A 13130-nucleotide genomic window follows, 5' to 3' on the forward strand; every position below is an offset into this window, starting at 1 on the left:
ACAAAATATGTCTTAGGCCAGTGGTTCTCAACCTTTTCAGGACGCGACCCCCCAAAATAATCATATTTGAACTGGGGACAACCCCAAAATAATCATATTTTAACTGGGGACTGTAACACATATTACAATTAAAAAAACACTGTATAACTGTATATGGATTGGAACTTCTCCCTGGTAGAGACGTAGAGTGTAGATTGTGCTGATGTAATAGCAGGAATATGTTCTGTAACTTGTAAGCAATAATAATGATTTAAAAATCATGAATATGTCAATTAAAATGTTTTTATAATTGTTTGGAACAGTGCTGAAAATAAATAAAATCACAAGACAGCTTGTCTGAAATATTGGGAAAATTGGGAAAATACCTATATATCTTTACTGGTAATTGTTCTGTTTGTGAAGGAGTTCTAGAGTGATAGTGGTTACAACAATCTTATGAACTAAAACTAGCTTCTTATTGACTTGACTTCAGTGGTTCTCAAATATTTTCATGTCAAGGGCCCCCAAATTGATATATAGTTGTACTTGTGTATAGTTTCTTCTAATGAATTGCACTTAACAGTTATGGATGATTACATTTTTGTATACATGCATATATAAATAAATAAATAAAAAGAGTTAGGGCAATTAATAACTAAGTGATATCATATACTGTCCCGTACGGTCCAAATGGATCCTTATAAGTTTGTAACTCTGATAGTTAAATACACACTGAGGATTTTACAGTGTAGACTGGGGTCCCAGAGTTGAATGAATAAATACATAAATACACATCAATAAATAAATGTATATAAATAATAATTATATCAAATGGGGGGGGTCCATGGCCTAATGCATATACCTGGAGGTCTTTGAAATGATAAAGGTTGAGAATCATTACATTTTTTATAGAACACACTCAACAATGTCAGATGTCAGATAGCAAATGGCAGCTGACTTGTAAAATTGGCATTGTTGTAAAATTGTTTGAGATCATTCTTCATATTACAACATTTTGCACTGTCCCAAATGACTACCAAAATATTTCTAATTGGCCACTTTATATTAAATATTATTATTATTATTATCATCATCATTATTGTTATTATAACTATAAAAATAAAAATAATAATAATAATAATTATTATTATTATTATTATTATTATCAATATTGTTTATATCTATTCCTGATACTTTCTGCAGTGCTTTCTCATAATAACATTATCATAGAGTTATAATATATCTAGAGGACGGATTGCCCCGCCCCCACCAATTAATTTCAATGAAAGTTGCTCACAAGCGCATGAAGCACCCAGAAGTACCAATAAAAGCCAATAGAGCCAATAGAGCAGGCGCACTAGCGTTTCAGACGTTAGACGCACGCGCAGTAGCGTTTTAAATGCAGAAGTCCTGCAATCTCAAATTTGACCACCAGGTGACGGCAGCTTCACTGTTCCACCACCGTTCTGGGGGCTTGGTTGGTTATTATTCATTTAAGAAACTGTAGTATAGTAAATGTTTTTGCTTTATTTTGAAGTGCCACGAACGGAAGTTAAATAATTAGCAAGGTCGATTTAACGAGCGTGTTAAAATGGTCCAGCTCCTAGAACACTGATCCAGCTCCAGCTAGTATGTCTGACTCTGATTAAATGTTTTTGGTACTTGAGAGGTCAAAGTCCGCCCCTAGTGTTGCCTAAAGCAGTGGTTCTCAACCTGTGGGTCGGGACCCACAGGATTTTGGGGGGGTCCCCAGATGATAGTAAAGTGACAATTTAAGGAGAGACCATTACTGCATCAAAAGTAATCAACAAGCTATACTATAAAAAGTGGTCAAACATTGGCCAAATTGGCAAACAATATAAGAAAGAGTCAAAAATAGCAGATCTACAAGCTCACAACGCCTCGAGTCCCAACACGAGGAGTTTGTAGATCGGCTATTTTAACAATATTTATCTGTGGAACCGAGTCAAACTAAATGTAATGCCTCAACTCCTACAATTCCAAACGCTTGTCGGGGTGGGGTGTCCCCATGGTTCAAATATTATTATTTTGGAGGGGCACGGCTTAAAAAGGTTGAGAACCACTGGCCTTAAAGGGCATTGCTGTGTTGCAATCCTCAAGAGCAGCGTGGGGTCAGTTTGAGGTTCAGTGACAGACAGACAGGCAGGCAAAGTGTCTTCAGGCAGAAGGTCAGACTGTTCTAACTTGTCATAATGAGAGAAGACATGACTGCCTTGGTTTCATAATCAGATGTAGTTTATGTTTCTTTCTGTTTACCATCATCCCTCCATCATTCTTTCAGTTCACCACACACTGAGTGTTTATCTGCTGCTGCTATTCTTACTTTCTGTAAATATAGTGTGTCAAGTGAAATCTGACAGATTATTTACACTACAGTGTGTGTGTGTGTGTGTGTGTGTGTGTGTGTGTGTGTGTGTGTGTGTGTGTGTGTGTGTGTGTGTGTGTGTGTGTGTGTGTGTGTGTGTGTGTGTGCGCGCACACGCGTGCGTGCGTGGGTGCGTGTGTGCGTGTATGCGTTGTTGCTTAGGAATGTGTGCTACTATTATGAATTCTGGGCAGACCCTTGTTAAAATGCCTAAAATGCCCTTTCTCTCATAAAATGTTTTTTAAGATAAGGCTGTTTTAAGTTGCTAAATGCATGGGTGCCCCCCCCCCCCCCCCCTCAAGCAATTGTGATAATTCAGAGGTGTTGGGCAACTCCCAACCAGCTACAGCACTGAAGCTCTTGCTAGATTTGTTGAAAAACTACTGTACATTTTCACCAGTCTACAGTAAAAGCCCATCTACTATAGCTACACCCAGCCGGAACATAGTGATTTGAACTAACCCATTGTCATCCTTACTAGTGCTCCTCCAGGAGTATGAATGCTCAGAAAGTTTTATGGGAATCTGTCTTTTAAATTTCAATATGTATCTTGTGGGCAAGTGGACATTTTGCCTTAAAGGGGTAGTTCACACCCAAAATAACTTTTTTTCTATTGATTACTGACCATCTGGAGCCTTGAATTTATAGATATTTTTTTGTTTTTGTCACATTCCTAAGCCAATAATTTGATTATAATAAATGTGTCCCCATTGATTCCGGTAGGAGACACAAATGCATTTGTGTCTCCTACCGGAATCAATGGGGCTAAATTTATTATAATCAAATAATAAAGGAAGGAATGCGACAAAAACAAAAAAATATCCATGAATTCAAGGCTCCATGGGGTGAGTAATCAATAGAAAAAAAGTTATTTGGGGGGTGAACTACCCCTTTAAAGGTGGCATTATAGTAAAGGCCATGGGGTCACCACAACCCTTATCTTTCATTCTCCAGGCAGCATGCAGGTGCATGGCAATCCAGCAACTAGTTTTAGAGATAGTCTGGGATCAAAATATTGCCTTTTGTCTGTCTCTCACTGACATAAAAATCAAACAGCCGGCCAGTTATAGTAAAAGTTTGTCTCTCTTTGGCCGCTGCATGGAGTCCGTTGGGTGAGTATGAACTGTGAAGACTTTTGATAGAAAAGAGATGAGATAGCTGGACATGGTGCTGCAGTGGAGGAGGAAAGCTGCCTTATTTTGAAACAGTATGTTGTAATTTCCCTTGTTTATTGTATTATGTCATGATCAGGACAGATCACGCCATGTCACTACAGTGACTGTAGTGACAGTGCCATCAGTCATCAAAGACGAGAGGAGATTTATGTTCTATTTATGTTTTTATTTTTGGGAGGGGTGAGAGCGGGGGTCACAGCTTGTACAACCATGAAAAAGAGCAAAAGAATATCAAACCATTCCTATTGGAGTCCACCAACATAGTGTGTCCATAACATTACTTACCTACTCATTGTGAATGAAACAGTTCCAGTATCTAGTACACCACATCACAGATATGAGTCTTTTTTGGACTCCGTCTTTGGGAGAATCCCCTGCCAGATTGGTATTGTTTAGTCTCTCTGAGCACTTACAACCTGGTATCCATGTTTTGGGCAACATTTTCAAAATCCCCCAAAATTCAAATAATGAAAAAAGAAAAATAATTGTTAAAAATGTTTCCGATCAACAATCTCACAACGTGTTGCATTGTGTCGTGTTGTGAGCGTGTACATCTGCTATTTTCGCTAGTCCTCGTAAAACAAATTATTTGGGCATAAGTTAAACAAGATGTACAGTAGAGTAAATGAAACGTCCATTACCCTACTCCTTTTCCAAATGACCAATGCTTTTTTATGGTCCAGAAATGTGAGGTGACATAATAAATATTATTTTCTTCATAAAAAAAAAAAAAAACACTACTCCTTTCTTGAGAATAATGAAAAATTCACTGGCCATTTCCACGATCCCTAATCTAGGCTAATACTTTGTTATCGGCCTCGTTTTTTCTTGATTGCATCAAGACATTTGAATTCTGTCACTTTGAGAATATCATTATGAACCCACCGTATTTTACCTGCCTTATTATGTAAACAGTGTCATGAGATGTGGAATCTGGGTTCAACTGTAGCCTATACTTACTTAGAATTGTATAATTATTAGAATTGTGTCTTATTTTGTCTTATATTATTTTATAATATTAATTAGACTTTAATCTGGTATCCTTAATACTGTGTCAACGGTGAGGCAGTCAAACTATAATCCCCCCTTATATATGTTGTAAATATACAATAGAATCATGTAAGTAGTGAGCTGTCTCTCAAATCATGTCGTGATGAAATCATGCACATTCTGTATTTACACACTGATCAGTGCCTTACAAATATTTCTGTTAGTTTTACTATCTCTGGAACCATCTTGAACAATCCTATTTCTGAATGTTGCTCACATTCCATTGTCCCTACCCCACACAATGTTCTTTGAATAGCAACACACAGGTTATCGTTGAGCAAAGATACAGGAAATGCACCAGTTTAAGCACAAAAGCCCACATTGATACTTATTGTTCATAGCAAGTGACACAATATCAGATTAGATCAAAACTAAATAAATACTGTGGCCTTTGGGTAGGTTGTGCTATCGTCCTATCAGACTGAATGAATTTATAAGATCAGTCGGAACCAAGTACAAATTGAATCTGGACTAGTATATGACCTCTGTGTAGTCGCAGGGACCGTACCAATAGGTTATAACCACAGGTTGCATCCTGTTAATCTAGAGATCATCCGACTCAGGGATCTCCACAGGCTCCAGGGATACAGTGGGTAGAATAAGAGTTTTTCCATCAGATATCCATCCCAAGGCCGTCCGGTTGAAGGTGGGCCTGGAGTCCTGGAGTTCTGGGTACTTAGCGGGACTCAGGTCCACCTCAGGGAGTTTGAATGTGATTCCTCGAGGAGTTTTGTCAAAACCACCAAATGGCGTGGCAACCCTGAAAATGACATGAACCGTGTGAATGCAGTCCTCACACACTAACGCACGCACGCGCATGCACACACACCACACACCACACACACCACACACCACACACCACACTCCACACACCACACACCACACACCACACACCACACACCACACACACCTATTACTGACCGTATTTTGCTACTTTATAACGTTTAAATGTCACTTTGAATATTGTGTATCATTACTGTAGCTATGCTGCATTGGGCACTTTTGAACTGTTTTTATTGTTGTAATATTTTATGTAATATCATGGGAATAATAATGCAAATAATTCACACTTTGGGACACTCAGGACTGCTGTTCTGCTCTCTTTATTCAGTCTATTTTTGACGATTATATTTATTTAGTGATATTGTTTTTCTAGCAGACAAAGGCAAAGTAAGAATATCATTGTGTGGTGTAAACACCTGTTGTTTTACTGTGCATATGCCAATACATATCTTGTATCTATGTTTAACCACATGAACCCTGGCAACCCACGTCATTATAGGTGAACATTTGGCAACAATAGCCAATCCACAACCTCACAAAAAGTTGTGACCCTTTGTGAGCTTCTACATAGATTGTCTATTCTCGGCGAAGAGATTTATAGTGTATAGGAAAAAACAAGGGGAACCAAGTATGGACCCCTGGGGGGCCACGTCATCTGAAGTATAGGGTTCAAGTGGTTAAACAAAGTAACAAAATAGCTGCAGCCAATAGACTCACCTGTTAAAGCATTTATAGTCAGGAACCTCTGCTTTAGGCTCAGGCTCAGCCATTCCAACTTTCAGAGTTTCAGCCAGGGCGGGGTCACTTATGATAGCCTGCTCCCATGGGGAGTAGATCTTGGTCACAGGGTTCAGCTTCTCAGCAGACGCATCTTGAAAAGACAATATTGGCCATATTAACAAGGCGACCATTTTGATCTTACTCGGGTGATGTATAGTATACAGAATATTATACATCAGAGCAAAATAATCGCCTTGTAAATATGGTATTTCAAAATATCAAACAAACTGACAGTATAACCTATTGGTGGGAAACGCTTACTGAACTATTACTGAACAGCAACTGGAGAACAGTTAACACAGACTGGCTAATTTGTCCGTCATTACTATCTGAAATCTTAAAATAGAGCATACTCTAAGAGTGTGCTCATCATAGGATGTGTAAGGGGACTCAGCAAGAACATCTCCTGGGATCCCCTAGTGACTATACAGTATAACAGATAACTCTGAACAGGATGGAAAGCAGATGCTTGTCAACTATTTCTTTGAATGTTTGACAAGCCATACACTTGCTATCATAAGAAAGTAGTCATACTGTATCATTGCCAATTAGATGGAAAATGCTTTGCATCATCCCAGTGATATGTCAGCTGCCATGAGCTAATATAAGTTCTCATGACTGTATGACAACACCTGTTATTTATTATTAACATGAGAACATTATATAACCGCTAGCTTTTATTTAAGTGGACAGTAGCAAGGCTGGTTTTCATTGGCATCACAGAGCAGAACGTGATGTACAATTGAACCACTGCAAGAATACTATAATTAGTAATAAGTATGATAAGTAATAAGTAATAATGTAATAAGTAATAAAGTAATAATGAGTAATAATATGCGAATACATTTTAAAAGCTAAATATCTTTTATACAGTAAGTTATATAGCAATAGCATATAGCATATGTACCTGAGGCACTACCATCTGGATTAGTGTTTCCAGAGGCGGGTGTGTTGGGGGGTGTTTTTCCATCATCCTCCTTAATTTCAACATTTTCTGCATTCTCAGTTAATACTTCATTCTGCAAAACAGGTGTGGGGCTCTTAAAACTATGTTTCAAAATCATTTTCTTAAATGTGAGTCACTGAGTCAAATAATATGGCCTTTCTAATTATCCCCTCTACTTCTTACATGCATGTATGCAACATGTGCAAACATTCATGGACACACGCATGCATGCACATATGCACGCATGGGCGTACGCGAGTGCTCGCGCATGCACACACACATACACGCGCGCACACACACACACACACACACACACACACACACACACACACACACACACACACACACACACATACACACGCACACGCACACGCACACGCACACGCACACGCACACGCACACGCACACGCACACGCACACGCACACGCACACGCACACGCACACGCACACGCACGCACACGCACACACACACACACACACACACACACACACACACACACACACACACACACACACACACTGATAAGCAAGAGAGGAACTATGTAGCAAAGTGCCTGGACAGCCTCTCACTGCATGAGTATACAGTAAGAGTGTGAGGGCATTAGGCAGCTCTCCTCCTATCTTATGATGTGTTCTAACACTTTTTCCAAGAGCATAATTCTCCAATGATTAATATGTAATATGAGGACAATATTCCATGCAGTCAACACACCTGCAAATAAAAGAATAATAATTATGATGTCAATAGGTGACATTAGATAGTATTCAATATTAGGATATTTACACATCCAAACATTAATAGATGAAAGTTCTGCCAAATACAACTATAAATATATTCATATCATGGTCTGTATAACACATTTTATTGATTTGAATGACATGGAATACAACCAAACATGACTTACATTGAGCTGTGTATTTGCCTCATTTTGAATACTTTCAAATGTGTACTTGTCAGATCTTCTCTGGCGCATTTTGAAAAGACGGGAACCTCTGTTGGAGAGCAATGACAACTCCTCAAGCATGATGTCTTTTGGAGTACTGAGCTTCTTTCCCAGATCCATTACAGCGTCCCCTGGCAGACAAAAGGGGTAAAGAATTTACTTAATAGTTTAAATCCTTCCTCCAGTGTGTTATGAAAAGATCCTTTGGGTGCACAACACGTAGATAGCTGTAGTAAACCTTTTCGTAACAGCACCATGGAAATATATGCATGACAACATTTATCATTCAGCATCACAACCCCTAATATATATATTTATATTGTAAAAAATAGCGAAAATGTGAAAATAGCAGATCTACAAGCTCAGTACTCAAGTGCAAATTTGATAGAGCAACTTCCATTTTTAGTTGAGTAATATTTGACCAGGAATACAGTGTCTATACTTTGACTCAAGTACTGGGGTTGAGTACTTTGTCCACCACTGAGTCTGTGGACCAACTGGCTGAGCCACCATGCACTCCCAAACCAAAATCATAAGAAGTTTGCCTATCACGTTTAATATTCATGAAGTTAAAGGTAGGGTAAGTGATTTTCTTTGGTTAAAATACTTGTTAAGTATAGCTCTATATTGTGATAGTACTCATTGCTAGTGTTTGTTCAGTAACAGGACTCTCTATGTCTCTCCAGCTCTTTACTGCTCTTTTATTATTGATTCTGAATTGAATTTTAATACACATATTATTCATGTTATCAAGATTGCCTTCTTCCATCTGAGAAATATTGCACGAAATAGAGCTTATCTGTCGTTGGACGATGCAAAAACGTTGATCCACGCTTTTGTGTTCTCTCGACTTGATTACTGTAATGCACTTTTTTCTGGCCTGCCAACGAAAACAACCGACAGACTACAACTAGTTGAAAATGCGGCAGCCAGAGTTTTAACTAAAACTAAGATGAGAGAACATATTACTCCAGTTTTATCATCACTACATTGGCTCCCGGTTGTTTTTAGGATTGATTTTTAAATTATTTTACTTGTTTATAAAGCTCTCAATGGTCTGGCACCTTCCTACCTCTATGACCTCCCTAAATACGTTCCAAACCGCCCCCTCAGGTCTTCTAGTGCAGGCCAACTCGAAGTGCCTGAAATGTCATATAAAAAACACGGCGAAGCAGCGTTCTGCTTCTACGGTCCGACGGCTTGGAATAAACTCCCGTTACACATAAGACAGGCACCCTCTGTGGACAGTTTTAAAGCACAGCTCAAGACATATTTCTTCACTCTTAGTTGATTTTTTCTCTTCTAAATCTCTGTGTTGTTATTCATGTCTTTACTGTTTTGCTCACTGCCTCACTGCCTGTTATGTATTGTTTTAGCCATTAATTTTATGACAGTGTTTTTTGCCACTGTTTTATTGTGTATTTTATTGTTCTGTAAAGCACTTTGCGCTGCATTTATGTCATGAAAGGTGCCATATAAATAAAGTTTATTATTATTATTATTATTATTATTATTTACTAAACAGAAAATGCATTTTCAGGTCAGGATACCAATTTCATCCAATCAGGAGAGAGAACTCATACAGGATACAGATTAAAAAAGTGAAATTGGATGTGATGACACAAATAAATGAGCAGACAAAATTGGAACTGGAACACTATAAAACTGAAGCTGATGAATGGGTAGGCTACTCTCTCCTGATTGGCTGAAATGTTGTCACCTACCTGAAAATGTATTTTCTGTTTATCAAAGAGCTGGAGAGACAATGGAGACCCCTGTTACTGAACAAACACTCTATAGCAATGATTACTGTCAGAATATAGTGTTTAACCTTTTAACACAAATATTTTTGTTTTATTCCAGAAATATCACTTACCCTACCTTTAACAATACAAAGTAAAGTGCAATCCTAAAAGTGAATATATGGGTTAATTTAGCAAAAAATGCACCCAAATGTATCCATTTCCACGAAAAAAGGAATTCTGTCACGAGGGTCTTATGTGTGTTTCACACACACACACACACACACACACACACACACACACACACACACACACACACACACACACACACACACACACACACACACACACACACACACACACACACACACACACTGCTACCAACTTCAACATATCCCATTATCCTTGATCCTTGATCTTCTAAATATGAGATTGAAATAATTGTCTACAGTCTTTGGTGCATCACCATTGGATGACCATGATATTTCTCAAACAACTATAGACGGAATGTACCACAGCTGTCACAGACCATCACAATATCCAACAGCTACACAGTTGGCCCGCACGCCTTCTTTTCTGTCTGCTACCCACTCCCCAGTCGACCCGGCCCACCTAGAAATAGCCTTTTGAAAAGGACAACTACAAAGGATTAGTCGCCATAGGTTGTAAATCATCCCATTAGCTTATTTATGGCAAGTGCCAGTGAATATAGCCCTGACATTTTGAACCAAGATCAAAATGGATGCTTCCCAGCAGCATTGTGGTTCTGTTTATTGTTGCACACGGGAGCTCTAGGTCATAGCATCGGTGTCGGTGGAAACCTTGTATGTCCGAAACCGTTACTTTTCGGGAAATGGAACGAAATTTTTCAGAAATAGCAGATCTACAAGCACACAATGCGTCATGTTGCGTCAAGTTGACATTTGGAGATACAAGGTTTCTGCCCGACAGCGGCGATATGTTTATTGTTTCATGTCAGAGCTCTAGGTCATACCATTGGTACCTTGGACTTCTCTGCAAATAGCTGCTGCATGCATCTTCCTCTCTCTGGTCGGCATTGTACAAAATTGTGACATTGTGGCTTTTGGAAAGGTGGCAGAACACAGGAGTACTGGAAACAGATAAAGGACACAGGATGTACAGTAACTGTCTAACATGAACTTGAGGGATTCTTTAGTTTTTACTACCAACTCTATGAATGTTTATTTGAGAGGTGCTGGTGCCTTTCATCCTTGTTGCCAAATGCAATGCAGCAGTAAATACAGCATACTGTTTGTTAAAAATGTTCATACTTTTTTTTGCTTGTTAATTTGCTTGTTTTTTAAGGAATACCACAACAATTTCAGCACTGGGATATGTTAATATTTGAGAGTTTGTTGACTATTTATTATTTCAGAGACAAACATTCTTTGTGAATAAAGGATAGATTTTGTTTTTCAAATTTGTTGCAGCTGTTCAAAATTAACAATACAAGTTATACAACTCGTTTCAATACCCGTATACTACCTTCTCCAATAATTTAATATACATTTATTTTACAATGCTGATAATGAGTTTAGGCGATACATATATAGACACATCGATTACGTACTGTCTTACGTACTTAAGTATTAAATAGTATAATTGCAAACAATAATCAGATTCCTTATCAGTTTATGCCCACAATATTTTAAGTGATAATTTGCACAGTGAATCACTGTCAGTGATCATAAGCGTCCTCAAGTTAAAACAAAAATAAATTCACTGCCTCCCTCCCTTGAGCATAAGAAAACTCTAATCTAATTCAATCATTCTAATAAGAATGCAAAACATTTATTGTTTTATCATATCCTTTAAATACCTTTAAATGCATAATGCTTTTTTGTTTGAAAGGGGGAATGTATCCTAACAAAGAACTTTCAAAGCAGCAATAATCATGAATGTGCAGCATACAGTAATTTGACTTAAATCTCTATTCTTAGTCAAACGGATGAGATGCAACTGTACTTGGACCGCTTTCTTTGTCTATACCAAATCTCTTCACCCAAAATAGTCGATCTACAAGCTCACAGCGCATCGCAACACGCCGCGTTGTGAGCTTGTAGATTAGCTATTTTTGGCGAACGTCCCCTCCAAAATAGGGATGCTGGGGTTCAAGTGGTTCATGGCTCTGAAAGTTTAAAAATATATATGTGTATATAGATGTACTTATTTATATTCTATACTTCAAAATGTAAGGTGCATGAGGCTAGTCCTTACCTGTGAGTCCCTAGTATGTAACCTGTATCCTTGAGGGGAGGCAAGGAGGGCTCAGGGGTCAACCTAGGTAGTATGATCTTCCCTGCTCTTCACACTGCCAGACACTAAAGCCAAACTGTGAGAGTGTCTCTGTGCCTGTTGTCAGAGGAATGTAGCTTACATCAATAGTCTAAATTTAACCTGCCAAACACTCAACGCCACTCACAAACGCCAATGGACAACGATAGCTATACCAAGAGAATGAACAACACCCACGTCCAATGGCACTCTGAAAGGCTAGGGAAGCCCTCCAGGAACACATTCATTTACCTAACCTTTTAAATCCGCAAAGAGGACACGCCCCTTGTGTCATCTTTATTTTGCTGATATGAGCACGGAGAGGTGCCACGTTCACAGTGAGCATAACCTCATCTTGTGTTTGTCTCTCCAGTTAAGTTGTGTTAATGTACCCACGATTACCGACTTAAGGACATAATTCACAGAGGACTGATAGAGAGCAGTGCAAATCCATCTCTCCCTGTCCCTGGGGCCATACATTGCTTTCTGACAGTATGAAGGTCATTACCCTTGTGGTCAAGCAAGTTGCACTACTACCAAAACCAAATCACTTTATTCTATAATGCAGGTGTCTTCAACATGTTTCAGGCCAAGGAAGTAAACACCCCCTAGCTGAGAGAGACATGAAGCAGGGCGGGACCCCTACTACATATTGTATAAAATGTAAATCTATGAAAACCTTTTGTTAGATTCCATATAGCTTCATAGAATTGTTTGGCAAACTTGACCTTTGACTCTGTACTTGGTCTGTTCTTCCTTCCTCAACACCAATCCTCTTTGCCGAAAATAGCCGATCTACTATCTCACAGCTTGTAGATCTGCTTTTTTTCCAGCGAATGTTCCCCCCTGAATAGGGATCATAGGGTTCAAGTGGTTAATGTGAAAACAAACAAACAAAAGAGAATAATCCTATCACACAAAGATTTGGCGGCCCTCTTTAGTAACTCTGAGCCCCTGTTGAAGACCCATGCTATAATGCATGCAACCCCCATTCCCTAAACATATACAGTACACAACCCATACATGTATGCTCATCTACCAGGCTCGAGG

At 38.7% G+C, this 13130-nt stretch overlaps 1 protein-coding gene across 3 annotated transcripts; it reads right to left on the minus strand.

The window, feature by feature from the left end:
- Positions 1 to 3693: 3693 nt before the first annotated feature.
- On the minus strand, positions 3694 to 12269 carry myoz2b (myozenin 2b). 3 transcript variants are annotated; one of them, XM_080418280.1, is made up of 6 exons: positions 12024 to 12269; positions 10789 to 10896; positions 8005 to 8174; positions 7061 to 7172; positions 6091 to 6244; positions 3694 to 5350 (listed from the first exon to the last, which is right to left on the minus strand). In XM_080418280.1, exons 2-6 carry the CDS (start codon positions 10859 to 10861, stop codon positions 5134 to 5136), a joined length of 726 nt encoding a protein of 241 aa, XP_080274406.1. In that variant the 5' UTR covers positions 10862 to 10896; positions 12024 to 12269; the 3' UTR covers positions 3694 to 5133. The 3 variants fall into 3 exon arrangements, with proteins under 3 accessions (XP_080274406.1, XP_080274405.1, XP_080274407.1); XM_080418279.1 differs by having other exon boundaries at positions 10780 to 10896; positions 12024 to 12268; XM_080418281.1 differs by lacking the exon at positions 10789 to 10896 and having other exon boundaries at positions 12024 to 12267.
- Between the last annotated feature and the right edge of the window lie 861 nt (positions 12270 to 13130).

This window comes from Gymnoscopelus braueri (assembly GCF_963280865.1).
Source record: "Gymnoscopelus braueri genome assembly, chromosome: 2".
NCBI classification, from domain to species: domain Eukaryota; kingdom Metazoa; phylum Chordata; class Actinopteri; order Myctophiformes; family Myctophidae; genus Gymnoscopelus; species Gymnoscopelus braueri.